Here is a 25,748-nt window from a genome sequence, read left to right on the forward strand (position 1 = left end):
CTTAAATAATTTCTTAGCCTTCTTAAAGGGCAGAGGGTGGAGATAAGCCTTCCTATTCTACTTCCTCCCATGTGAACATCTTCCTCTGTTCACGAAAATAAATAAATAAAAAGTCGGTGATATGTCAGGACTTTTTGAGAATAATTCTTCTTGATGGCCGCTGAAGGTTCCTGCTTCAGTGTTGTTCTTGTTTGGCACGCTGTGTCCAAAGGGCTTTATGTGCACTGTAAATCCCATAATCACTCAATTGACCTTGAAGGAAGGCAGTGCTGCCTAAGATCATTGAACCACACTACACACTGTTAAGTAATATATCTTGGCTGTGCCGTGTGGTTGTTTTTGAAACCTGGTTTCAGCATTAGGTAATACTTAGTCTCTGAGCTGAGAAATGCTTCTCCATGGAAGCAACTGAAGTTTCAGGGTTTTACTGAGCAGTTCACAGCATTTTTTCCTTCTTGGAAGAGGAAACAGTTGTTGCTATGTGAATCTATAAAGAAAGCTTAGCTTGGTGTTACAGCTAAGTGCATTGCCTCCACTCTGCATGTTTGTTCAGATCCAGGTTTTGTTTCTAACCCCTGTTTCATAGTTGTCTTGATGCGTTACCTACCTTCAACTTTGAGGGAGTTTGGGTAGCGTAGTGCTGAGCTGGGATTGCTGAGAACCTCACACTGTAGCTGTCAATTCAAATAAAAATCCCAAGTCAGAATTAAAATTCAGGACTCTGAACTTCTGACTAGGGAGTGGAAACTGTTTCTTACCAGCAGTGACTGTTGTGTTTGGCTTTCTGCTGTGTAAGTTCCCTGGAAGAGATGGCTGGGACTCCTTGTACAGCTTCTGTAACCTTTGCTAGTTTTGAGATTTGAGTGTGGAATTGCCACATGAGAAGATTACCTCATGTGGCAATTGTTTGTCTCTTCAACTTCCACAAGCGAGTGCTCAAGCTGTTGTGCAAAGCTGAGAGACATCACTACCGCTGTCTCTTTCTCTCTCGATTTTTCTGCATGGTAACATCCAGATTCACTGTTGCACTTCAGCTTTGATGTAGGATGTGTGTGAGCAGCTTCTCTGGGGATGTGAGTGTGTGCACATCCAGCTGATTAATCTTGAGCTGAACAGTGCTTCTCAGCTCTGTCAAGAGACCGGCATTCTGCAAGTGCATAGAGGAGATCTACAGGCTGCCTACTAAGTAAAGAAGTGGGGTCTGAGGAATCTCACACTTGTACTAGAGTGTCTGAATTTTGCCTGACTAAGCCCAGTAGAGAACTTCAAAGACTGCTATAGGATCTTGATTTCAGAGTTTTTTGTCAGAGCTGAAGTTGTTCTTTAACATACTCAGAATGCACTTTAATTGTGAAAGCTTAGCTGGCTTAACTTTTTTATCTTTGTAGAAATAGGTGATTATATGATATTGCTGATGGCTGAAAAGTGCAAATTGGCAGGTGAGTTACATAACTGATGTATAGGGAACTCAAAGCAGGAGAAAACAGCTTCCCCCCTTAAAAACTGATGCAGCCTTGCAGGCAGAATTTTCAGAGTTGTGTTTTTGCCCCCTTTATGAATTGCTGTACTTGTTGCTTCAGTAGTGAAGGACCTGTGTAGTTTCATTTCAGAAGTCCTCAAGCTGTTTTAGTAGTCAGAAAGGAATATTTTGCTAATCTTTCCACTAACTTTTCCTATACAATCCATAATGTCCCAAGAGCAATCTGTCTGTGATTAGCTGACATTCCAGGACTTGTAATGACCTACCTTTATCTGGGAACAAATAGTACCTGTTGCTTACTGTTTGAAGTACTCTGTTGAGAAGTGTAAGCACTGCAGTGTAATGGACGTAGATCAGGCTGTCAAGCTATCACAGGTGATCACATCATATAATCCCGCTCATAAATTTTGCAGATGCCACGTGATGTGTTCCATCGAAGTCCATGAGATAAAATTAAAGATTTACAGAACAGGTAAAACAGAAGGGTGGGGCATCAAATCAGTAAATCCCTCTTTGACAAATGGATTCATAACTGGAGTGCAGAATGAACATATATCATTACCTAGACTTGTGTGACATGTTACACTGCTACTTCTCCTTAAGTAAATGCATTTTATGTTCTTCCTGCACCTTAATCTCTTCAAGAATGTGAGTGGCCTTGCCAGGTCAAGGAGAAAGGCCCTCTAGCCAAATACTATGCTTCTGCTGCTGGCCAAAAGCTGATGCCTAAGGAAGAGCATTTGAAAGATATGCACAATTGCTTTCCTATGAACTGATGAGATATTGGAGGCAGGAAGTTCCTATATAATGAGTTAGTAAGTGGGTTTCTGTGAACTTGTCTAGCCTCCCTTGAAAATGTGTGAACTCCTGCATCCAGACTATGCCATAATGAGGCTGTCCTAGATAACCTTCACAGTATTTGAAAAGTTATCTACAGAACTCCTTGCTACAGCTCTGTTTGAAGAATTACTTTCTCTTGCTTAGAACTGACCAGTTTTGATGCCCCGTGTATTGTGTTGATAGAGGTGGTGAACGCTTGGTCTTTCTCTACTCTGTTCACATCACCCGTGACTCTATATGCTCCTATGTCCTAACCTTGGTTAACTTTCTTCCAAAGTGAAATCCTTACCAGTTTCGTTCATCCTTGCATGGAATAATTTCCATGCAAACTGATTCATGTCTGATGCAAAATACTGCCTTGTCTCCTGTGATATCTACATTTGAGAAGAGTGCAGTTGCTGAAAATGTTCTCGATTTCAAAGTCTCAGCATAATCCTGAGAGTAAGTCAGCCTCTCCTTGTGTTCAAATTCCCCATTCTGCTCCAATCCGATGTGCCCTTCTTCTTCGGAAGTACAGTCGTTGTATCTTGTGCTAACACTGCTCATACTGGGTTTGTTGAAAAATTGCTGAGCTGACAGGTTGTGTAGTTTTAAAGTGAGCATCAAATTTTTGGCTCTTCAGAATTAAGTCTTGTGTATGTGTGCAAACTGTTTCATAGAACCTATGTCTTTGCATAAGCACTGGAGTAAAAGGTACCAATATAGGTGCTTAGATTAATGGAAGGCTTTGAGGCTAGTGCAGCTCTTTTTTAGATGAATCATGCCTTCAGACCCTGCTTTTCTCTGTTGTGAGTTCGTACTGTGAAGCTCAGCTGCTATGCAAGTTGTTGCCCTCCTGTTGCTTCCAAATGAAATGCCAAATGTTGGTAATGGTGTTGGTATTCTGGATCCATGCTGAGATGCTCGGTATTCTGTGTGGATTGCAGAAGGACAGTATTACATTGTATAGTTGGCTGCCGTAAGTCTTAGAGAGATTAAGTTACTTTTAAAGACTATAAAACCAGAATAAAACCTGAAAGCTTCAACCTCAGTATTATCTGCATTTGGGCCAACATTGATATTTGTGGCGGAAGACCAGCTGAATGATCTGGTTCATTCTGAACTCTCTGACTTTGTCGGATGAAGCTTATTTGAAGATTGGTTGCGAGGTCTTCTATAAACTTGGTGTGTAAGGCCTTAATCTTGCACCTTCATTATGTTTAATTGGATGCAATGGTTGTAATGACAAAACAGACTATGTATGAAGGAGTTGGATCCAGTGGCCCCCAGCTTCCCTCTGTTTATCTTTTAGGAACAAAGGACCAATTGTTGCTGCAGTCTGTGTTCTTAAATCTGTCCTAACATTCAGTGAGGGCAGCTGGCTCATGCAAGCTGCAGTCCCCAGTCTACTGTCGTGGTGGTGTGTTTTGTGCTTGTACACAGATATTCCCATAGTACAGCATCAGAGAGTCTCTAAAGGATATTTTTCCCTTCCAAAAGAACAGCTTAAACCCTCCTATCACTTCCTAACTTGGTCTGTGTTGAGAGTAAACCATCTGGAGCCAGCAGAGAAAGTGAGATCAAGCGTTTTACATGAAAAACCTCTGAGCTCTATAACAGAAAGATGACTTAAGGGGTCAAATGTAAATTACATTGCTTTATGTTTTGTTAGAACCTAGAGATGCCCCTTAGGAAATTTTAGATTTGTAAAAAAAACAAAAACAATTTTAATGCTTAAAAAGCTGCTTTGTATCAATTTTTAAGTTTCTTCCTAACTGGAAACAGTGACAAAGCTTGTTTGTTGAGGGAAGCCTTTGGGCTGGTGGAGAGAGTTGTTGGGTTTTTGTTAGTTTTTTGTTTGTCTGGTTGGGTTGTTGTTGCTGTTGTTTTTTTCCTAGTTATTATCATTTTATTTTAATTTCTCTCTTGGCTTTTCTCTTTCACTGAGGAGCTTATGTTACCTTAACAGAGCTGACCAAAGGTCAGAGGAGGCTGCTGGATGTCTGCAGTTGAGATTTTCTCACTTGGGAGCAAGGACAGTTAAAGATACGTGTTTCCCATGCCTGCATGAAATGCTCATGATCTTCTGGTATGCAGAGTGTTACTGTTTGACCTTAGATAAAAAAGTGAAATGCAGCAATGCTCAGCTTTTCACACAAATGCCTGCTCTGCATTTTTAGTATATATGATAGAAGATATCAGACTCTGGTTAAAGAAACTGAAATAGTATGTAACTTAGTATGCATCTTCTGCATATCTAGGCTAAATTGGTTTGAATTTGCATTCTGGAATTATCTTTATGCTTAATTGTAAGTAAGGTTTCATGCTGTCTCACAAAGAAGAGCCAAGTGACCTTAGTGCAAAACCAAACTTAATAGATTGGCATTCTTCTGATCTCTTTCTGTACACTTAGGAGGAAAATGGAGTTTGTTCTGAAATTTCAGCCTGCTTTGTTAAAACTGGAATTTCTGGATGACTCCCAAGACCTGAGTAGGTTTTCCTACCTGCATGCACAACCCCCAGCCTTCATCACAGAATCACAAAATTTTAGGGGTTGGAAACGATCTCTAGAAATGAAGTCCAGCTCTGCTGCTGAAGCAGAGACCCTGCAATAGATTGCACAAGTAGGCGTCCAGATAGGTCTCGAATATAACCACAGAAGGAGACTCCACAACCTGTCTCAACAACTTGTTCTGGAGCTCCATCACTCTGACAGTAAAGAAGTTATTCTGTGTGTTAGCATGGAACTTCCTGTGGTCCTGTTTGTGCCTGTTGCCCCTGGTTGTATTGCTGCTTGTTAATGAAGAGTCTGTCCCCATCGACTTGACTCCTGCATTTTGGGTATTTATAAACAGTCATGAGATTCCCTCTCAGCCTTCTCCAGACAGGATTGTCCTAGATCTCTCAGCCTTTCCTCACGCAGGAGATTCGGAAGAGTCTTTGGCTTTGAGATTTCACATCAACATTATTCTTGGCTTCCCCTCAAATTACTTTCTCTCTTAAGGAAAAACTGCCACATGGGTTGTTGTGGTTTTGGGGTTTTTGTTTGTTTGCTTTTTACCTTTCATGAAAGCTGCAAGACTGGACTCCCATTGCCTTGTGTAAAAGTAAGAAACTTCATTTTATTGTAGATGGCATAGTTATTGGTCCATAAATATTGAAGATTACTACAAAAAAAGTATGTCTAAAAAGATTACTACAGTTGCACAAGCATTGAAATTGACTAATAGATAAGGCTGACAACTATGCTGCACAATCTGAAACTAACTGCTGGCTTTTTAGGCTATTATAGACCAGTCTGTTTACCTTCTGTGGTATTTCCTCCGTCATGGGAAGGTGAGCAAGTTTTTAAGGAACAAAGAGCAGCCTATTCAACTCTAATCTTACCTGTTGCAAATGCAGAGGTATCTAACTCTGCTTCATAAACTCAGAGGAATTCCTGTGGAATGTGACTTAATGTTCCCATTTACTTGCCATGAGGAAGCAATGTTCAACACAATGAGACCTGAAGGGAACACGTCCTTTTGTTTGCAGTCAGGTCTTCTCAATTTAACATGGTATGCTGAGAAACTGGTCTGCTAAATCAGTGCAATGAGCTCGCAGCATTGCTCAGGTGGATGCCAATGGAGCAGTGTCCTGTTCACGTTCTGTGAGCTGATGAGGCTGTTTTCTCTCCTGTTAGCAAACTATGCTCAGCACTGTGGAAGAAAATGCTCAGGACTATTTTGCTGTGCTTCTGCTGCCCTCTCTGAAATACTGGGTGTTGGGCATGCAGCATGGAAAGGATTCCTGCACAAAAGGAGGGGGTGAGCACGTGGGTCATATTGAAGGCCTTGTTCTGTGTTGTGCTGTATGGTTCTTCTTTGCTCTCATAGGAATCGGGTTCTCCCTCCTTCCCCCAAAAGAGAAATTGCAGGTTTGTAGCTTGCCTTCTAATTCCAGCTTTCTGAACATCCTGCTCTGGAGATCCTCTATATCATAAAAATCTGTGATTGGGGGATGTATTCCATCTATGTTGTGTGAAGGCTGCATGGAAGTGGATGTACAGTATCCCAGTATCTTACCACTCACTGTTTTTCTATCACTCTATCTGCAAAGTAAGAGAGTTTGGAGTTGGATTTTTTTTTTTTTTCCTAGCTGTGGGCTGTGTGTGTGTTTTTACCTCTTTCTGGGTTTAAAAGTTCCTGTCCTCTTTACAAACACTTCATGCCTCAGATGAGGAAAGAAAAATAAGTTTATATTTAAAAAGACATCAGTGATGTGCTAGCAAATCAAATCCAGTTTTACATAATTCAGGAGAAAAACTGATCTGCAGTTTAAAAGCTGACTTTCCTTGACTAACTTGTTCCCTTTCAAAAGAAGCATTCAAATTTGGATGACAAAATTCCAGCTGGCAGGTCATCATCCAAGCAGAAAAGAGTAGTCACCTTCTGTAATGCTTCCAGTGACCAGTACACTCAAGAATGCAATTTTTTCCTACTATGTAATAGCATCACACCAGGAAATGTGATGATCTTTTTTTCTGGGGATTATAACAGACTATATCCTTGTCTCCAGTCCTGCTGGTTTTGGGCAAACAGCCCATTGTTTACAAACCTGTAATTTGTTCATCACCCTCGTCTCTCTTTTCCATCTTCACTTTTCCATGTGTAACACATGTAACCATGTCTCAGACTTAGCAAGCTCTTTGAACTGTAGCCCTGTCCTCCTAAACAGTTTCAGTTTTCCACTGGATGCTGTTTGTGGACCTGTATGCTCCATCTTCCAGAAACTGTAAGAATACTTCACTACTTTTTGTTACTCCCTGCACTCCACCACATACATCCCCCTTTCAGCTCCTTGGCCAACCCTGAAAGGATCAGAATGTGTGTCCCTAAAGTAGATGTGACAAGAGGAAGGGTGCTGAGCACAGCTGAGCTTGGAGCCTCAAGGGTTTCTTTCCTGGACAGAACTGAATATTTTTTCCCCAAATAGTTTCCAACATCAGGGCCTACAGTTACGCCATCAGTTTGCAGCACAATAGCTGTCATCAAACAGAGCTGACAGTGTTCTCTCTTTGTTGTTGAGCCTGTTTCCAATGAACACTAATACATTGAAGGCAGAGGAATAGAGAGCAGTTTCAGTGCCCTTTCTAAAGCTGCTGTGTGAAATGGCTTTTTCTATTATCAGCTGCCCAATCACTGTATGCATCTATAAACAGGTCTGGTTGCTAAGGTTGAAATGTAATTATTTCATCCATGCAGACGCATTACAACTCAGAGGAAAAAGCTTGTCATTGATTGCAAATACAGTAGTACTTGTTTGTGTGGTGGAGGAGCAGATATAGCATACGGACCTGCAGAAGCAAGAATGCAAGCCAGGGTGGCTTGTGATTCTTAATGCTGTTTCTTTCAGTTCTTTGCTGAGAAGGCTACATTCCTTCAGCACAGACACAGCCGTGTGCTACGCAGACAGCTTGACTGTGTGCAGGAAACTTTTACAGGGCTATATATGCATTTTTCACAGTAAGTGCTGTGCAGTTGCAGCACTTCAACAAACCCTTGTACCCTCTGATATGTGGTTGGACTGTTTACGTGTACCAGCTACTTACTTGGGATTTCCAGACTTTATGCCTGAAGAAAGAAGGCATTTCTGTTTATGTCTTTCCATTATGATGGTGCTTGTTGCCACCACTTGGAAGGATGCTTCACTAGCATTTCCACCTGCAAACCTGCTAGTTAGGAGACTCTTGTCTTTATCCCTCTTTGAAAAGAGGAAGAAAACATTCCTGGCCATTATCAGAGGCATTTAGAGCTGCCTAATGATAATATGGATGAAGTAAAGTACTGGTTTCTCTTATGTATGTGTGTAAAGGTTGGTATTTACTGCCCTTTATCTTATGAAAATAAATTGTATGGCATTTTAAATGACTTGCAGAACTTCATGGTTGGTTGTGTAATTAAATTATTCAACTGAATGTAAGGGCAATTAGGTTTCCTTCATGCATAGGTATGTGAAATATCCATACAGCTTGCTGTGTATGGAGTATGTGTTTGTTGTTGTTGTGTTCTTCTTCCCCATTCCACCTCTTTTCACCTTCAGTGTAGGATTTTTTGCAGTAGAGCAGTTATCTATCAGGAGATGGATGATCGACTCCAAAGACAGCATGTTGGCTGCAGCCAGAAACAGATTCTGAACCAACAAGCCCATGAGTCAGACAAAAAGCTGCCTGCACATACAGTGCCCAACACACTTGGGATCTGCTCATCTAAGAGAGAGGTCTGAAGAGGCAGTGTCACCTTGGGTTTTTATCTAGGTCATAGATCTTACACAGAGAAGGTGCTGCCTCTTACTACATGGTTGGCAACACGTCGCCTCCTTAAGAGACCACATTTTCTGAATGTTTTTCAGGTGCAATCTCTGAAATCTGCAGTCTGCCATGGACTGATTTCCTGATTTAGCATTATAACAGTTACTGTCTTGAGGAAAGTAAAGAGTAAGTGCAAAATCTGAGGGCACTATTGGTACAAGAAAGAACCCATCCTAACTGGTGTAACTTCTAGTGTAGGAACTTTCCATAGCGTTAAGATTATTTAAAGTCTGCTCTGAGGTTCTCTCCAGTTCAGTCTTTTATTTTATTTCTACTTTCCTGTCTCTGTTGGAAATGTAGATAATGTTATTGTTCTACCCTGAACAATCTGAATTCGTGGAATTAGTATTCAGTAAAATGAGTTCTTCAGCTTCTGTTGTCTTTATGATTCATGGAGCTTTTTTTTCCTTTCAATGCAAATGGCATTGTGTTGTCAACCGCTTATTTTTTCCTCTGTGGATCAAATTTGTTAGCAATCTTTCGCATCCTAAGCAGAGAAAGATGAAAGCCTTGTGTTCTGCAGCGCTTCAGTACACACTAATAAGGTTTCTAAGGCCCTAGTTTTCTTTCATTTTAAGCATGTTAGCCTTGGGCGTAGAAGTATAATCAAATTTTTACAGCATGAGCCCATGGATTAGGAAGCTGAATCTTTCTGTCTAGGATTTTAAGCATAATCTATGCTTATGCTTTAAAAACTTATTTCGTGTGTAAGTCATGGACTTTTTTTTTTTTTTTGCTGCTCCTCTCCCACTGTGGTGAAACAATTAAACTATTTGCTTATGGCTTCAGTTTTAGACCTGGAATACTGCCAGGATTTGGTAGGGATCTCACAAATGACCTGTTTTGTCCATGTGGGATAAGCAGGATTTTGCGTGTGAAGGTTTCCTTAACTTCTTAACTTTTCTTAACTTCTTTCTTGCTCTTTTTGTTGCTTATAGGAATTAGAGGGGTTTCCTATTTCCCTCTGCAACAGTATCTTGCATTGTTTTATTGTTGTTCATCTTGGGCTTTGATTTAGTCATCTTGATGCTGTAGGGAGTTTCTTATGATCTGAGCTGTATGTCACATTCACGTCTTCTCAGCCTGGCAGACAATGAAGTTTTTCCAGACTGCCTAAACCAGGGTTTCAGGTGGATTAAGCTCTGACCGTCTGCTTCATTACCTGCTTCTCTGTGGCTAAAACCTTGTGTGGAGTGGTTGTAGAGCATGCAATTAAAAATACATCTAAATCCTTTATATTCTTGAAATCAAGGCTCAGAGATGAGAAGCAGGAGGATGTACTATGGCAGAAAGGACACTCTGAAGGACTTTGCCAAGCAGTCGTCTGTTCAGGGAAATGACAGCCCCTCATTAGTCTGCCTGTCATGTGATGTGGGGCTGTCAGATAACACACCAGGGAATTCCTCTGTGTCCTGCTGGTCATTGAGTCCTTCTGACACACAGAAATTAACCTTTACCACTGCCCCAGATGTCTCTGGGAGCTCTTAGATAAGCAAGCAGTCGTGTTCCTCTGTTCTTGTGGCTGTCAGTTGAAGTAGGAAGCAGGGGACTTCAATTCTTAGTCTTAGTGCTAAAGAATTAAGTTTCATGGGTTTTGCTTGTTTTTAATTAGCAGATAACCACTAAGGAGATAAAGATGGCTATCCTGATACCGACAGGAATCCAGTGCTCAGCCAACATCCTGCACCTTTACTGGATTGAGAAGCACATCCTTTAAATTTATTTAACTTGTGAAGCGATACTCATTTTTATACCCACTGTGGTGATTCAGCCAGAAGTGCAAATAACTTGCACAATGCAAAACAGCGGATTATCAGCATATGTTTTCTTGGGGGAGGGGGGGTAAAAAGGAATTAGATTATGATTAGGGATTTATTGCTGAGAGGAATTAAGCAGCAGGAGCTTTTTAAGGTCGTGGCTTCAAATTGTAGTCTTGCTGTTCTCCAGAATTTGCTATCTTACCTTGTTACACTGTTTGAGAAACTTGGTTCTTAAGCTGCAGGAAGGAAGCCTTAACATAGTCCTGTGATCCAAAGTGCTGCAGTTAATTGTAACACGTTCTTTTACTTGACATTTACTGTAGAATTTAAATGTACACAATTAAATGGCTAGAAACTGCTGCAGTGTCTGGGTTTTGTAGTGAGTGATTTGATTCCTATTGCACTGCATCCTGTGGTTCCTTCACACGTGTGCCTCTGCAGAGGTGCCAGTGCTGCAGCTGAAGCAGGCTTTAGGGATCTGTTAGCTCGCTGTCTGTAGCATAATGTTTATAAAATGCTCTGTGTAATTTGCATTTTGTCTGGGGCCTACAGGGAATCTGGGGAGGAACTGTTTAGAAGGGCAGGTAGTGACAGGACAAGGGGAAATGGTTTTAAACTAGGAAAAGGCAGATTTAGACTGCCTTATATCTATTAGGAAGACATTCTTTGCTGTGAGGGTGGTGAGGCTCTATAACAGGTTGCCCAGTGAGTTTGTCGATGCCCCCTCTCTGGAAATATCCAAGGCCAGGCCAGATGGCTCTCTGAGCAAACTAGTCTAGAGGGAGGTGTCCCTGCCTAAAACAAGAGGCTGAAACTAGGTGATCTTACAGGTCCCTTCCAAGCCAAACCATTCTCTTCTTTTTAAAATCCAAGCTACAAATCTTACTTGTCTGAGTTTGGGTTTTTATCTCTTTGTTTTGTTTTGGGATTGTTTTACTTCCTTCTTTCTGAAATGTGGTGTAATATTCCAAGTGGTGTAGTCTCCTGTAATGGAAGAGTTGAAGATAATCCTTTCTTGATTTGCTGTTATCTTGCAGCTCCTTATGCTGTTCTCTGCAAGCTTGGTTGTTGCTTTGTATCCTGATTAAATGCTAATAGACTTTTTCTAGTCATTAGCTAAACAATTGCCGTCTGCATACAATGCTAACCCCTGTCTTGCACTCCTGTCATTGGAACAAATCTGGTTAAAGTGTTTCTTCGCTAAAGTTAGCCGTTAATGAACTCTTACCCTATAATGTTGTTATTGTGCCGAGTAGATTTTTATGAGGTGAAGAATGAAAATTTATCAGCTATTGCTTTTTGCCTAATAAGAATAATCTGAAGCCTTTAGAATCTCAGATTAATTCTAGCTCTAATATAAATGGAAGTTAAATTACAAGTCTTAAATTCAATTTAGTCATTAGGGCTTTTTGTAATCAAAGAGATGGCCTGTAGGCAGCTATTTTGCATGCTTTGCAGAAACCCTTATTCTAAAGGATTTTACGCCTGGAGATTGACAACTCTAAAATGCTGCTTCATTCAATCAGTAGCCAATTCTGTGTTGAAAAGGAAAACCTGCAGAACAATCTAGATAAGACAGCAAAGTCAGCGCTCCAATTAAGTTTGGTGTGATAACAAAAATATAACTGGGGCTTAAATGCCTAGAGTATAAGGGTTATGTTAGTGTATAAAAAAAAATGGAGACTGTATTGTGTGCAAAGTATTGTATTCACACAGAGAAATAGTTTTCAATGTACCTTAAACAATGCTTTTTGTTTTTCTCCATAGATCAATGTTCGAGTTGTTACTGTGGATGCAGAGCTGGAGTTTGCCATCCAGCCAAACACTACAGGCAAACAGCTGTTTGATCAGGTCAGCGTGGGGTTGGTGCGGGCTCTTGCTGCTTAAGCTTAGAGTATGTTGAAGACAACTGGTTTCTGAAGTTTGAATTCCAAACCTTCCTATCTTTCTTTTCTCTGCCTGTTAATAAAAGGGCCCTGGTCCTAAGTTCTCGAAAGTCCATCACAGTGAAAGAAATAAGCAAAAATCCCTGCAGATAAGTTACATTCTAGTGAAACCTGACTTCTTAGCAGTGTTGAATGACAATGTATTACAAGGAATCTAGAATGTCTGGACAACATAGTTGTGTGTAAAAATACACTTAAGCTTTGAAATGCAGCTTATCTTTTGTTCATTTCTTAAATTCTAAAATTGAGGTGTTGCCCCCTGTGCATAAAACCTTTCAGAATGAGGTCTTCACATAGTTGATGAATGTAGGTGTAGATGTGTTCATCCAGAAGCTGAGTTGGAGGTTACAACTTGCCACAGGTGTTCGAGTTTTCCAAACTACTAGTAGAGCAGAAGGGTTTGTTCGCCATGCAGAAGCTACAGCATATCATGCTATGTGTGAAGCCCCTGTGCAACAGGGCAGAGTAGAGACTTGCCTAGCCTGCATCCAGAGATTCATAAAGAAGTGGAGAACACGAGTAGGGAAATTCCCTTCTCTTACTGTTACTCTTCCTGCCACTGCATTAACAGTGGTTAAAACTTTGGTTGGACTCGATGATCTCTGGAGGTCCCTTCCAACCCCTACAATTCTGTAACAGTGTACAGGTCTGTTTGGTGATGGACCTACAAAGATCAGGAAATGACAACTAAACAAAGAGCACTTTGTAGAACTTTATTAGTCTTAAGTAGTTTGTCACCATAAAACTGATTTAAGACCTTGGTTTCATCAGAAAAATCAACTTCTGAAATTTAAAATAGAACAAAATAGTAAAAAGAGCTTGCATCTAGATGTTTCTGCTGAAGCTCTGAAAACTAAGAATTAATCTGTGTAGACTTCAGTTCCATGTATTTATGAAGTGCTGCAGTGATTCTTTTGCACTTCGCCTTGTTCCCAGCGGTCTTGATAGGGAAGGGTGGTTGAGTTTTAACTCAGGTAGGTAAAACTGGCTAAACAATGTTTGTTCGTTCTGAATTTCTCTTGGTACAGTTTCTCACTTCAGTGAGTTAACTAGAACTTGCTAGGCTTTATGACAGTAGTGCAGACTTAGTGAGAAGTACTCTTCAAACAAATTTCAAACAAGTCCAAGTTGCAGAAAACAAAGGTAAGAACTGGGAGAAGGAAGATTTACCTGTTTTAAGTGAAGATCAGGTTCAAGACCATGTAAAAAAACCTGAAGGTGCACAATTCCATGGGATCCAATGAAATCCATCCACTGGTTCTGAGGGAATTGGCAGATAAAGTTGCCATGCAGCTATCCATCCTATTTGAAAGATCATGGCAGTTTGGTGAAGTTCCCACTGACCAGAAAAGGGGAAACATAACCTCTGTGCCTGGTGAGATCATGGAGTAGGTTCCTCCTGAAGGCCCTAAGTGCACTAAGGCACATGGAAAATAAAGATGAGATGACTGGTGATAACCAACATAGCTTCAGCAAAGGCAAGTCATGCCTGACAAACTTGGTGGCCTTTTATGATGGAGTTACAGCATCAGTGGATAGAGAAAGAGCAGCTGATGTGAACTTGTACAAACCATTTGGCACTGTCCCTTGTGACATCATGGTCACCAAATTGGAGTAAAATGGAAAATCCCAAGCACAAATACGGTGTGGGTGGAGAATGGCTTGGGAGTAGCCCTGAAGAGAAGGATTTGGGAGTGTTGGTTGATGAAAGACTCAGCATGAGCCAGCAGTGTGTGCTTGCAGCCCAGAGGGCCAACTGTATCTTGGGCTGCATCAAGAGAAGCATGACCAGCAGGTCAAGGGAGGTGATTCTGCCCCTCTACTCTGCTCTCATGAGATTCCTGCAGTACCTGCAGGATGCATCCACTTCTGGGACCCCCAACAAAGGACATGGAACTGCTGGATTGAGTCCAGAGGGGGGCCACAAAGTTAATCAGAGGTCTGAAGTGCCTTTGCTATGAGGCCAGGCTAAGAGATTTGAGGCTTTTCAGCCTGGAGGAGTGAAGGTTCTGGGGGACCTCATAGTGGCATTCCAGTACCTGAAGGAGGCCTGCAGGAATGCAGGAGAGAGACTTTATAAGGGTATGTAGCGACAAGATAAGGGGAAATGCAATTAAACTGGAAGAAGACAGATTTAGACTAAATATTGGGAAATTGAGGGTGGTAAGACTCTAGAACAGGTTGCCCAGGGAAGTGGTCGATGCCAGCTCCTTGAAGGTGTTCAAGGCCAGGCTGGATGGGGCTCTGAGCAATCTAGTCTAGTGGAAGGCATCCCTGCATATAGCAGGAGGTTGGAACTAGGTGATTTTAAATGTCCCTTCCAACCCAAACCATTCTATGATGATTCTGTGAAACAGAAATGTATTTCTTCCAAGAAACAAAATTATAATCACTGAAGAACTTTGCAATACACAAGAGTACCACAAATTGTGTGTTTAGCACTAGTAATAAGTTTAATTCCTTTTGATTTTCATTACTGTGGGATAGATTTAAAGTTATTAATCAGCAATTTAATGAAGTGCCTCTGAAACACCTGCATATTTTTGGAGCTAGCATGTTGTGTTTGGCCTTCCATTCCCAACACATCACCCTTGTGCTACCTCTCCCCCTCCCTTCCATGTTAAACCAGAACAGAAAACTCAGGTTTCATCTCTGAGGACACAGCAACACAAATGACTAAAAGCTATGCTTTTAAAAGCAGCAGCTTAGACAGAAAGTATAACTATGCCCTGTGTTTTTCATGACAATGATTTGTTTACATCTGTTAAGAGTCAGAATCATCTCTGGCAGAAGAGAAGCTACTTTCTTGACCTCTCACTGAGAAGCAAGAACTCCTGAGAAGGCAGGTTACTTCAGATCCAAGATACCTCCTGTCTGCTAAGTTGTTCTGAAGCTCTGAAGATTGCTCTTGTTGCAGTGTTTGATGTGCTGTAGGGATGGAAAATCACCTCCTGAAGATTTGGCCCTTACCTCCTGTACCTTGGGTTTAAAACCTATCATTGGAAAGTTATCAGCTTATACCTTGTTGGGCTGCACTTCTATACATCAGGAGGGAACTTCGGTAGAACAGCAGCACAAACTTGGGCGGATGAAAACTATATTTCACTTCAACTTTTCTCACAGCCTTCTTTCTCTTTACTGGGCCCTTATCTTGGATGGAGTTTGCACTCAGATAAAGCATATGGAAGCAACAGGTTTGCACAGGAATGGGGAGTGGCCCAACTTGAGCTGCAAAACCACTGCGGGAGGAAAAGACTGCTGAAGAAGCAAGCTATTTTTAAAAACAACAGCATGATTTCTTGGTCTGGCTATCAGCTAGGAAAATTACTCAGGCACTGCCCTTCGGCTTTATTGACTTTTCTACCTCAAACGTATGATGCATAGGAGTCAAAACTCTCTGGTAGAGGAAGGGGAAAATAATGAAACCACTGAATATTGAGTACAGCTCCACTGAAGCCGCAACTGTATCTGAGGTGTTCTGAGAACCCATGTAGTGATCTCTGAAGCTGGCTCCAGGACATCTCCTTGGGTGGTCCAGGCTGTCCTGTGCCTTTCTACTAACAAGGGAAAGAAATTCCCTTGGAGGAGAGTGTGCCATTGGCAATTTCTGAGTGGGAACTGGCATAGCCAGTGCCTTACAGGGCCAAGCACAAGTATGCAGTGTCCTGTGACCCATCAGCTAATAGAGTTTCTTAAGGCAACTGCAGTATCCCTTTTGAGCAGATCATCTGACCAGGAGAGAATCAGAAGGCTGAAGAATTGAAAAACTTCATTAAACAAACGTGAACTTGCCTAGCTCTGTTGCATGAATATGCCTTTACTTCAGTTGTGGTTTTGAGAGATTCTTTGCCCATCTTGGTAGGATGGATGGGCTTAAGATTTTGTACTTCATGCATTTTTATGCATTCTCTCAGACCTGTTATCTTGGATGTAAGGAATATTTTGGTTGTTGTTTTTCCTCTTGTTTTGCTGTGAAGGAAGTTTACAAAGCTGTTTCTCAGAATACAGGCTAAAAGATTCATGTCTTTGTTCTTGTTACCCCAAATTCTGAAGCTTAGCTTAATATTTTTCCCTTCCTTGCCTTTAGGTTTTGGGAAGAAGCTGCAGGGCCATAACTTCTGTAAGCTTTCCGACTGTCTTAATGTATAGAGAATGCATAACTTTTCTTCATAAGAGGCACTCAGAGATAATGACCAGATAACTGCTTGATTTGTGCAACTCTTCATTCTGACAATGTTGCAACACTTTCTTTGTGCAACAGGAAGCACCACTCTCAACACAGGCCTGCATTTCTGCTAGGTTGAGTAAAGCCTGATTCTGACTGTTAAACACATCTGGCCTTCAGAAAACTTGGTACCTTTGTGGTGAAACAGGTGTCTGGGGAACGAGGGAAGAGGAGTTCTAGTCAAGAGAAGGCTAAAGTATTTTCAGAGCCCAGCTCTTTTATGAAATAAAAACAAAGTTCTGGTGTTTCAGGAAATGGGTGGCTATAGTAATGCATATGTGGTTTTCTTGGCCTGCTTTTATCACTAAGCATTATGTTGTCTGTTGATCGAGATGACACATAAGGAGTACTTCACAGAGTGCTAGCCAGGATGATGTATTTTTTATCCACGTCCCTTACCAACCCCTGGAAACTCTTGAGCACAAACTGCTGGCCTCTGTCTCATTGGTAAGCAAATTTAAGGGCAAGTATAGCAAAAAATTAATAAGAGATCCCCTAGCTATTTGCTTTGGAACAAAATACTTGTGCTGTTCAAAGAGTGCATTTAGTACAAAGTTTGTTCCAGTGTTTTCTCTGGCCACATTGTCTTCAGCAATGCTTTAAATAAGGAGGGTGAAATATCCTTGTTTGAGCTTATAGTCCAGGTAACTAAGTAGGTTGCTCTGATAGCTACAAAGGACTCAATAACTGAGAGCAAATTCTCAGCTACAAAGTAGTATTTTTCAACAAAGTCACCACCAGCTGTGCATTTGTGCCAGTGATGAACAAAAAGAATCTATGCTAGCAGATGTGACCCACTGTTTCACAGCTGCTCTGATGGCACTGTTGCTGGGAAATGTTGCTCACACAGTCCATCTTCCATCAGCCCAAACAAACGAAAGCCAGAAGGCACTAAATCCAGTGGTGTGGTAGGACAACATTGGCAGTGTTCTCCATGGCCTTCAAACTGGTATGGAGGCTGGCATTATCATGTTGTGAGAGAAAGGTTGCCTTCTTCTCTGGCCTGACTCCAGAAGTTTGAGCTTTCAGCTTAGTCAGCATCACGATGTAGTGCTCAGAGTTGATGGCTTCTCTGGGTTCAAGGAAAACCAGAAGGATCACCTCCTTCCTAGACCAAATAGTACATATTAATCTGGAAGGTTGTATCTTGAGCTTTTTTTTCAATGGGGAGTTGACATGTTGCCACTCCATGGACTGCTGCATTGACTCTGGCTCGTAGGTATGTTACCATATCTTGTCACAGGTAATGATGTGATCCAGGGAACTATCACCTTCTGCTTTGTATTGGTTCAATAGGTCTCGACAAACTTGCATGCAGTTTTTTTCTGTTCTTGTATGAGTATTCTTGGGACTCTCCTGGAGCAAACTTTAGGATATTCCAAGATTGCTGCCACTGCATGCTTTGAAGCTGATATTCAGCTCCATACACAATTCCGTGGTTTGCCAATTCATGTGGGTGAGCTGATCAAGATGCTCTTCATTTCATGGCATGACAGCTCTGCGTGGCCATCCAGGCCGGGGCTTGTCTTTCACATTGCTGTTGCCACTTCTGAAACATACCACCCACCACCTCACTGTGCTCACATCCACTGTTTGCTTTCCACAAACATTCAGCAAGCACTGATGAATGTTATTGTGGGCCATTTTTCTCTGCACGGAGGAATTCAAACCCACTCCTGTGTTCCGTGTACACTTCCATGTCAGATGCCGTTCTGTCAGACTGCCCCTCTGCTGCCATCTATTGCACAGCAACAGAACGTAATGGAAAGGTTCAAACTCTGCTGCCATACCACTGTCCACCTCTGACACTGTGAGCCAACATAATGAAATAGAAGGCATTACTTTCAGAGTGGAGTCTGAAATTTAGAGTCTGTCATGCTTTCCTAAATTGCTGAGTAGTTCTGAAAACCTCTTGCTTTCCACTCAGTTCAGCTCTGTGGTAATGCTCACACCACTGTACCAGGGGCTACTTTGCAAATTAGCAGCAGGGGTACATTTGGATCCACGTGCAGTGGATCATCCCTGATCTCAGCTCTGTCTAGAGCATGGCTTTGCTGGCAGATGAGCCAGCAACAAACTACTGAGCGATAATAATAAGCAAATGAAAATAGGAGATCAAGAATTCTTAGGCTATCGTTTCTAACGAGGAAAAGGAACTTGTTGAAAAGAGATCTGTTTTCACTAGTAGGTGTGTGATCCATACAGCAAGGATGTTTCAGGATCTTTGATCTGTTTGGTATTTACAATGTGTGAATGTAGCCAACATCAGCATCTTCTACAGAGGCAACTGTGTATCTTTGTCAGATAGATGAAGTAAAGAGATGCAGGAGGAGTAGGTTGCCTACAGCTTCAGTGGCTGTGGGATTTGTGTGGATACATGAAGGAGAATTACTGGTGAACCATTACCTACCATAAGTTTTTTTGACCTTTCTGTTACAGGTGGTTAAAACCATTGGTTTGAGAGAAGTGTGGTACTTCGGTCTGCAGTATGTAGACAACAAAGGATTCCAGACTTGGCTGAAGCTGGACAAAAAGGTAATTGCTGATTAACAGTTACAGCTTATGTGATTCCTCATGTGTTACTGGCTGCAACTTCATAAACCCTGTACTTGCTGATTAGTCTTCAATATGCATAATTTAATAATTATTTTGGGGGAAAACTATGTGACCTCCGTGGGAGCTGTTCGTGTGAAGTGTGACGTGGTGGAGACTTGGTCTTTCTGTATGAATGGTGGAAATTCTCACTGTAGATCAGCAGCTTGATACTGTATTCTGCTGTGTAGAAACAGCTGGCTTTCATTCGTCTTTGCTTGGGTAGGATCAGTTGCTTGATTTAAAAAAAAAAAAAAAAAAAAAAAAAAAAAAAGAAAAAAAGGTTGCTTCAGGTCTGGGCAGTGGTAACATAGAGACTCATGTGTCTGATCTGCTTTTGTTTGTGAACTTGCAAACTTGAAATTCTTAGGATGGAATGAACTGTCTTTCCTGAAGAGGCAGTCAGTGACATACCTGCTTAGCATAAGGGGGATGATGTGTCACAAGTGTAGAACAGTAGATGGTTTGCAGCAGTAAACCCTGCATTTTTCAGAGGCTGAGATTTGTTTACAAGCAGAATTTTACTGAGTTTGAAATAACAACGCATCTCCTCTATGTTCTCATAGGAGTGAGCAGCTGGAATTAAAGAATGAGAATAATTGGCTGTCAGTCACTTGCTTGATGCAAAACTGCAGGAGGCCTATGGGCTGTAGCCTTGGAATTTATTTCCTAGAGTGCAGAGGCCATTGCACCCTCTTTATTTCATGCCACCAACTAGCATGGTTAGCAGGAGATGCACTGAGCTGAAGGTGGCTACTTCACTCTGAAGTGACCCCTATTTGTCTTCATTAAAGGAAAGAGATGGGATGGAATGTGTCCGCTTTTAATTAATTTATTTTTTTTAGAGACTGACTTCTCAAATAATTAATGGAGTGCTGGAGTGTGTTTAGCCTCAGCTCTGCAGGGAGCTTTGTGTATTTAGTTGGAGGTGAAAGTTGGAGAGTTCTCACTGTAGGGTGTGGGCTCCAAGTACTACAGAAATGTACTTCTGAAAACAAATGCCTTTTAAGGCAAATGTCTTAAATTCCTTTTTATGTGCAAAAGCAATTCTTTGTTTGCAGCCTTCTTAAGTTGTGGTGTCATCTATCCTTAGGTTTCTGCTCAAGAAATCAGAAAGGAAAATCCCCTTCAGTTCAGGTTCCGTGCCAAGTTCTTCCCAGAAGATGTGGCTGAAGAGCTGATACAGGACATCACGCAGAAGCTTTTCTTCCTCCAGGTGAAGGAAGGGATTCTCAGTGATGAGATCTATTGTCCTCCTGAAACAGCAGTGCTTCTTGGCTCCTATGCTGTGCAGGCCAAATTTGGAGATTACAACAAAGATGTGCACAAGCCTGGATACCTCAATGCAGAGCGTCTGATCCCCCAGAGGTAAAGGAATCAATTGATTCAGCCTTTTTTTTTTTTTCTCCTCCTCCTCTAGTTATACAAAGTTTCATTGAAAGTATATTGTTTTTCAATTGAACTGTACACAGATGATTTCAGTCCTCTTGATTTCTGTCCGTGTTTGAGTATGTTTTTATGATATCTCTTTGAGCTGGTTAGGGAGAGGTAGTTGGGTGGATACAGCAGAGGAAATCCCTGTAGGTTTCAGCTTTCCTAAGCCATGCTGCTGTGCTGGTAGTGTGTGTGAATGTCTCATCTTTAAGAAGAGATGTCAATCATGAATGTGCCCTCCCTGGAAAAATGCAGGTTACGTGTTCTTAATCCCAGTGTATGGTCCTCAAAATCTCATATCTGCAAAACATGTTATGAGGCTAGATAGTCTGTCCCCACAAAAGATAAATATGTTACCAGACAAGTGGCTTGTCTTTACGCCTGTGATGATTCTCTGCACAGTATCTAATTCCAGGAAAAACGCCTACTTTTTGTTCATTCTGAATAGCTCTGCTCCAGAAAGCACATCTTCAGGCTTAGTTTCAGTGAGACTTCATGAGTGGGACTATAGCAGGTATCAGTGTTGATGGACACAGCAGAACACAAAGTGTAATCTTGCAAATATCTCTCTACTTGTATTTAGGGTGATGGATCAACATAAACTCTCCAGAGAGCAGTGGGAGGAACGCATCCAGGTTTGGCATGCTGAACACAGTGGTATGCTCAAGTAAGTGTTTCGTGTTGCTCCCTAGGCCTAGTTGCCTTGAGTTTGCCGTTCTGACAGCATGCTTTGGAATAGCCTCCAAGAGTCACTTGTGTGGGGAGCTCCTGGTGTTTGTTTTGTAATCCAACATGGAATCAAATGGTAAAATGGTAAAATTCAGTTGGGTTTTTATGCTGGTGCTGAGAACCAGTGGCTTTCTGAAAGCCCTGCACCCAAGTACAGTGCATCAGTGATGACTAAGTGGATAAAACTAAAGGTGTGTCTCTAACCTTTAAGTTCATTGAAGCATTTTCATTGGCAGATTGGGAAAGTGTAGGGTACTGTTCTTTTCACACTGACTGTACTTTAAGACAATGATGAACACGGGAAGAGATGAAAGTTGCTAATTGTCTCTAGAAATATCAGGCCTTGGCAAAGGATATAGAGTGTACGTGTGTGTGTGCACAGAGGTAACTGAAGGCATAACTTCTGAAGTGAATCCCAAATGCAGAATGTTCAGTTGTAACTGCTGCATTTTGATATGTTTAGGAGAAGGTTTGTTGTTTTTTTGTCTTTTTTCTGAGCACTCTTTGCTTTTTGAGATAGTCAGGGAAAAATGAGAAGCTAACATCTGCTCTCCTCCCTGCCTCACCCAGAGAGAATGCCATGCTGGAATACCTGAAGATTGCTCAAGACCTTGAGATGTATGGAATCAACTACTTTGAAATCAAGAATAAGAAAGGAACTGACCTCTGGCTGGGAGTTGATGCCTTAGGGCTCAACATCTATGAAAAAGATGATAAGTAAGGCTTCGTTTTCACTTCTCATCTACTGGAGTGAGGGCTGGCTGGTGGGAGCCAAAGGGCATTTCTTATTAACAGAGTGAGAGCAAAGTTTAGAACTTGCTTGTTGTCCTGTAGAATGTGAAGCTGTGCTAGGAGACAAGTGCACTTCAGATCATTTGTGCTTTCGTGGCTTTCCTGATAGCCTGACCTGCTAATATAAGAGCAGATGTCAGCTGTAAAAATATCATCTGATAAAGCAAGTAATGGTTGTAGAGCTGAGTCCCAAGGTAAGGAATTTACCAAGCTTTTTCTTTAGGCAGGTTGCCAGGTATACAGGCAATAAATACAATACTGGAACCTTGATGGGCCAGTATGTCTGCAGAGTGCTAGGACATCTGAGGCCATCCCTGCACTGGAATCTAATGATAGATGTGTGTACAACTGCCAGTTTGTGAAAAAGGCAGGTTGTGGGGTAGGCGTGAAATCAACGCCGGATAACACCCAGAATCCAGGGAGGAGCTACCTTCTATTGATACTGTAAACCAAAGAATGAAATGAGGCCTTGCTGGGCTACACAAAATTTTAATCAGCCCTTCTGGTAAGGACAGAGGTATCATTTGTTGGTTAGTAGGTGGAAAATAATAGACTACATCTATAAATAAGCATATACAGAAGGTCAGAACAGCTGTGTCTAAGCCTACCAGTCGCTTGTAATATTCCACAGATTGAAGAGGACTGAAAATGAACTTTTTTCAAATGAAAGGATGCTGGCTGGACTGTGTGGGGTTTTTTCCTGAATGTTCCAAGCATTGGTTTCATGTCATATATCTGTAACAGACTCTCAGTGAAACACAGTGGGGATTTAACCCGTTCTGTTTGTTTTCATCCATAAAGCTTTGAATGTAGCTAAAATATTAATTGGAGCTTTTGTTAAGATGGCAAAAAGAAATGTAGACTTTTCTGCTAATGCTAATATGTGCTGTCACCTGGAAAACAAGGAGTGTCACTTGAAAGAAAAGTAGTTTCGCTCATGTAATACCTGAGTCTTGAATGGCAAGTCTTGCTGTGTAACCATGGTCGCACAAACAGGTTTTTCGGGCTGCAGCAGCAGACAGAACGTAGCCCTTGACTGGAGAGAGCCATCAAGAGCATTTGCAAAACAAATGTAGTGCTGGAAGAAATGGCTCGTTTCTGCCATAACTCTCAATAACTCTGTAATTAAGTCTTTCGAGCAGATATGAGGACTAGAAAAATGTTCATGTGCACCCTACCGATGCTTTGTACGTGCAGAGTTTTGGGACTGGGGAAAAGCTGAAAAAGCAAAGATTTCATTGCTGAAGCTCAGCCTGAGGAGGCAAATGATGCCGTGCTACAGATGGGAGTTTGTTCTCAGTGAATGTCATAGAATCATAGAATCACAAGGTTGGAAAAGACCTATAAGATCATCTAGTCCAACTGTCTCCTCGTCACCATTGCCACCACAAGCACAGTCTCCTGCCTCTGGGCATTTTCAAGCCAAGCCTTTTCTCTGCAATGAGGATGAGAATCTACAACAGAACTTGGACAACTGAAATACTGCAGTTAATGTCGTACCATATTATCTAAGGGTGAAACTCTTTTGGTAGGATGAAGGAGGCTGGAGTAGTTACTTAATCAAATCATTTGTTGTCCAGTTCTTAGCGTTACATGGCACCCTGTTGCATAATCTTGCATTTGAGGTAAAGGTTATGGGATGGTAAATTCTGAAGAGAACGTATTTATTATTGACTTCTGATTAAAACTAAGCAGGTTGTTTCAAGCTTGGGCCAATGAAATTATGTAGGAACTTTTGGTTCTGATGAAGTTGAAGCAAATATTTTTTTCCTTAAATGATGAGCTCCATAGAAGAGATTCACACAGACTTGGAGTGATTCACTATGCTGATGTACACTTCTCTAAGTGCTGACCACTGCATACTCGTGCCTTCAACCTGTTTGCTGGAAGTAACTGTCAGGACTTCAGTGTGCCAAAGAGGGACACATTGATGGTGTTAGATAATAACAGGAAGATTGCTTGTTGGTATTAACATTTATGTAAGACCCAATTCTTGATGATTAACTGCTATCTCTAGAGAATGTGTCCTCTGTCCCAGAATGTTAAAAGAAGCGTAATGTGAAACTAACCACACAAAGGTGGTACTTAGCTGGGGCAAGGGGAGGTGAAGGAATTCATTGCAATCAGGTGCACAAGCCCTTGAACTTGTTGCAGAACTGGGAGGGCATGTAAAGGTGGAGTACTAGGATGGCTCAGAAACTGTGATGTGATGAATAATTTGCTGGTTTTTGTATGCAAGACTCTGGAGACATTTAAAAAAAAATGAATAAGGTAAAAATCTGGACTGAATTGCATGAGAAGAGCTGTAAGGGAGGTGATCAGGCATCTCCCCTGCTCCTCTATGGGATTTTGTTACAGCTGTTCTCCTTGCTGTTGGGAGAGTTGTGTCAAGCATTGCATCCTGCTGAGTCTGTGTTTTAGAAGAATTGTGGGGGAAAGAATAGAGTTCATTACAGCATCTCTTAAAATATTTTTCCTTTTTCCAGACTGACTCCAAAGATTGGTTTCCCCTGGAGTGAAATCAGAAACATCTCCTTCAATGACAAAAAGTTTGTAATAAAGCCCATTGACAAGAAGGCACCTGTAAGTATACTGAGAATGGATGCTGCCTGAGAGTAACTAATAGCAATTCATTTCAGAATGAAGTTGTCTTCGAAGAGAAGAAAGCTGCAGGTGTCTTAGATGCAAAATTAGCATCAGTATCAAGGATGTATTTAGAGCAGTCTGCTTTTCTGTGCAGTTTAGCAAAAGAGCTTTTGGATGTGTCAGATATGGAGAAAGGCAAGGATGCTACAGCTGCAGCCCAGTTCTTTGCCTCCAGCAAGCTAGTATGCTTGAATCTGAGATTCCCTGCTTGTTCTGAGTCTTTTCTATAGCTGGATTGTACTTGAAGATCGCTCTTCTCTCCATTCTCTTCAGTGTATGGGAGCTGGCATGTAATTTTTTTGTGGTTGCATGATTTTTTTAAAAAATTACCAGATGCTGCTGCTAAGCTGTGTGTGTCCATATGGCTGTCCTCAATGTTCACTTCCACCCTACAGAAATACTGAAAGCCACGAAGGGCCGCCATGTCCAATGACCTACTTGAATACTAGGGTAGATGGCAAGGATGTGATTTCTGTGGAGAATTTAAATGTAGCTGCCCTTGAGTATTAATGTTTTATGTTTACACACTTCAGTTATTTTAGTTTAAAAAGTTGCAACTTATTTTGAGCTTTTGAGAACTTGAATAACTGGTATAGGTGGATGTCATTCTGTAAGTCTTGTGAAACTGCTGGAATAGTTGAGAAAGACCTCCTCTCTTTCTCTTCCCCCACCCCAGTTATTGACTTTGGTGGATCAGTACAGACCTGAGAAACAATCTGTAGTTCAGCTTTGGTTAAGGGTGACGTCTCATGAATCTCTTCAGCAGAAAAAGGCCCTTCCAGTAACTTGATTGTCACACACAGTGTGAGGATGTCCTTTCCTCTAGCTAACAACCCTGAGTTTTGTGGGAGAGGGGCTTTTTTTTGTGATGTTACCTCTGAAAACCAGCAAAAGTTCCCAGAGATAGAAAGGTACCTCTGTCAGGAATATATTTCTCAATAGATGAGCCTCTTTATGATTTGGACTTGTACACAAT

At 41.5% G+C, this 25,748-nt stretch overlaps 1 protein-coding gene across 1 annotated transcript in view; it reads left to right on the forward strand.

Moving 5' to 3' along the window:
* Positions 1-25,748, forward strand: part of EZR (ezrin) — a 36,448-nt gene that overhangs the window by 4,663 nt on the left and 6,037 nt on the right. The window contains exons 2-7 of the mRNA XM_052679420.1: positions 12,176-12,259; positions 19,019-19,114; positions 20,265-20,539; positions 21,189-21,272; positions 21,905-22,051; positions 24,613-24,709. Of these exons, the coding sequence (XP_052535380.1) occupies positions 12,176-12,259; positions 19,019-19,114; positions 20,265-20,539; positions 21,189-21,272; positions 21,905-22,051; positions 24,613-24,709 (783 nt within the window). The remainder of the gene's footprint in view (positions 1-12,175; positions 12,260-19,018; positions 19,115-20,264; positions 20,540-21,188; positions 21,273-21,904; positions 22,052-24,612; positions 24,710-25,748) is intronic.

This window comes from Tympanuchus pallidicinctus, unplaced genomic scaffold (genome assembly GCF_026119805.1).
Source record: "Tympanuchus pallidicinctus isolate F22 unplaced genomic scaffold, pur_lepc_1.0 scaffold1, whole genome shotgun sequence".
Lineage (NCBI taxonomy): Eukaryota > Metazoa > Chordata > Aves > Galliformes > Phasianidae > Tympanuchus > Tympanuchus pallidicinctus.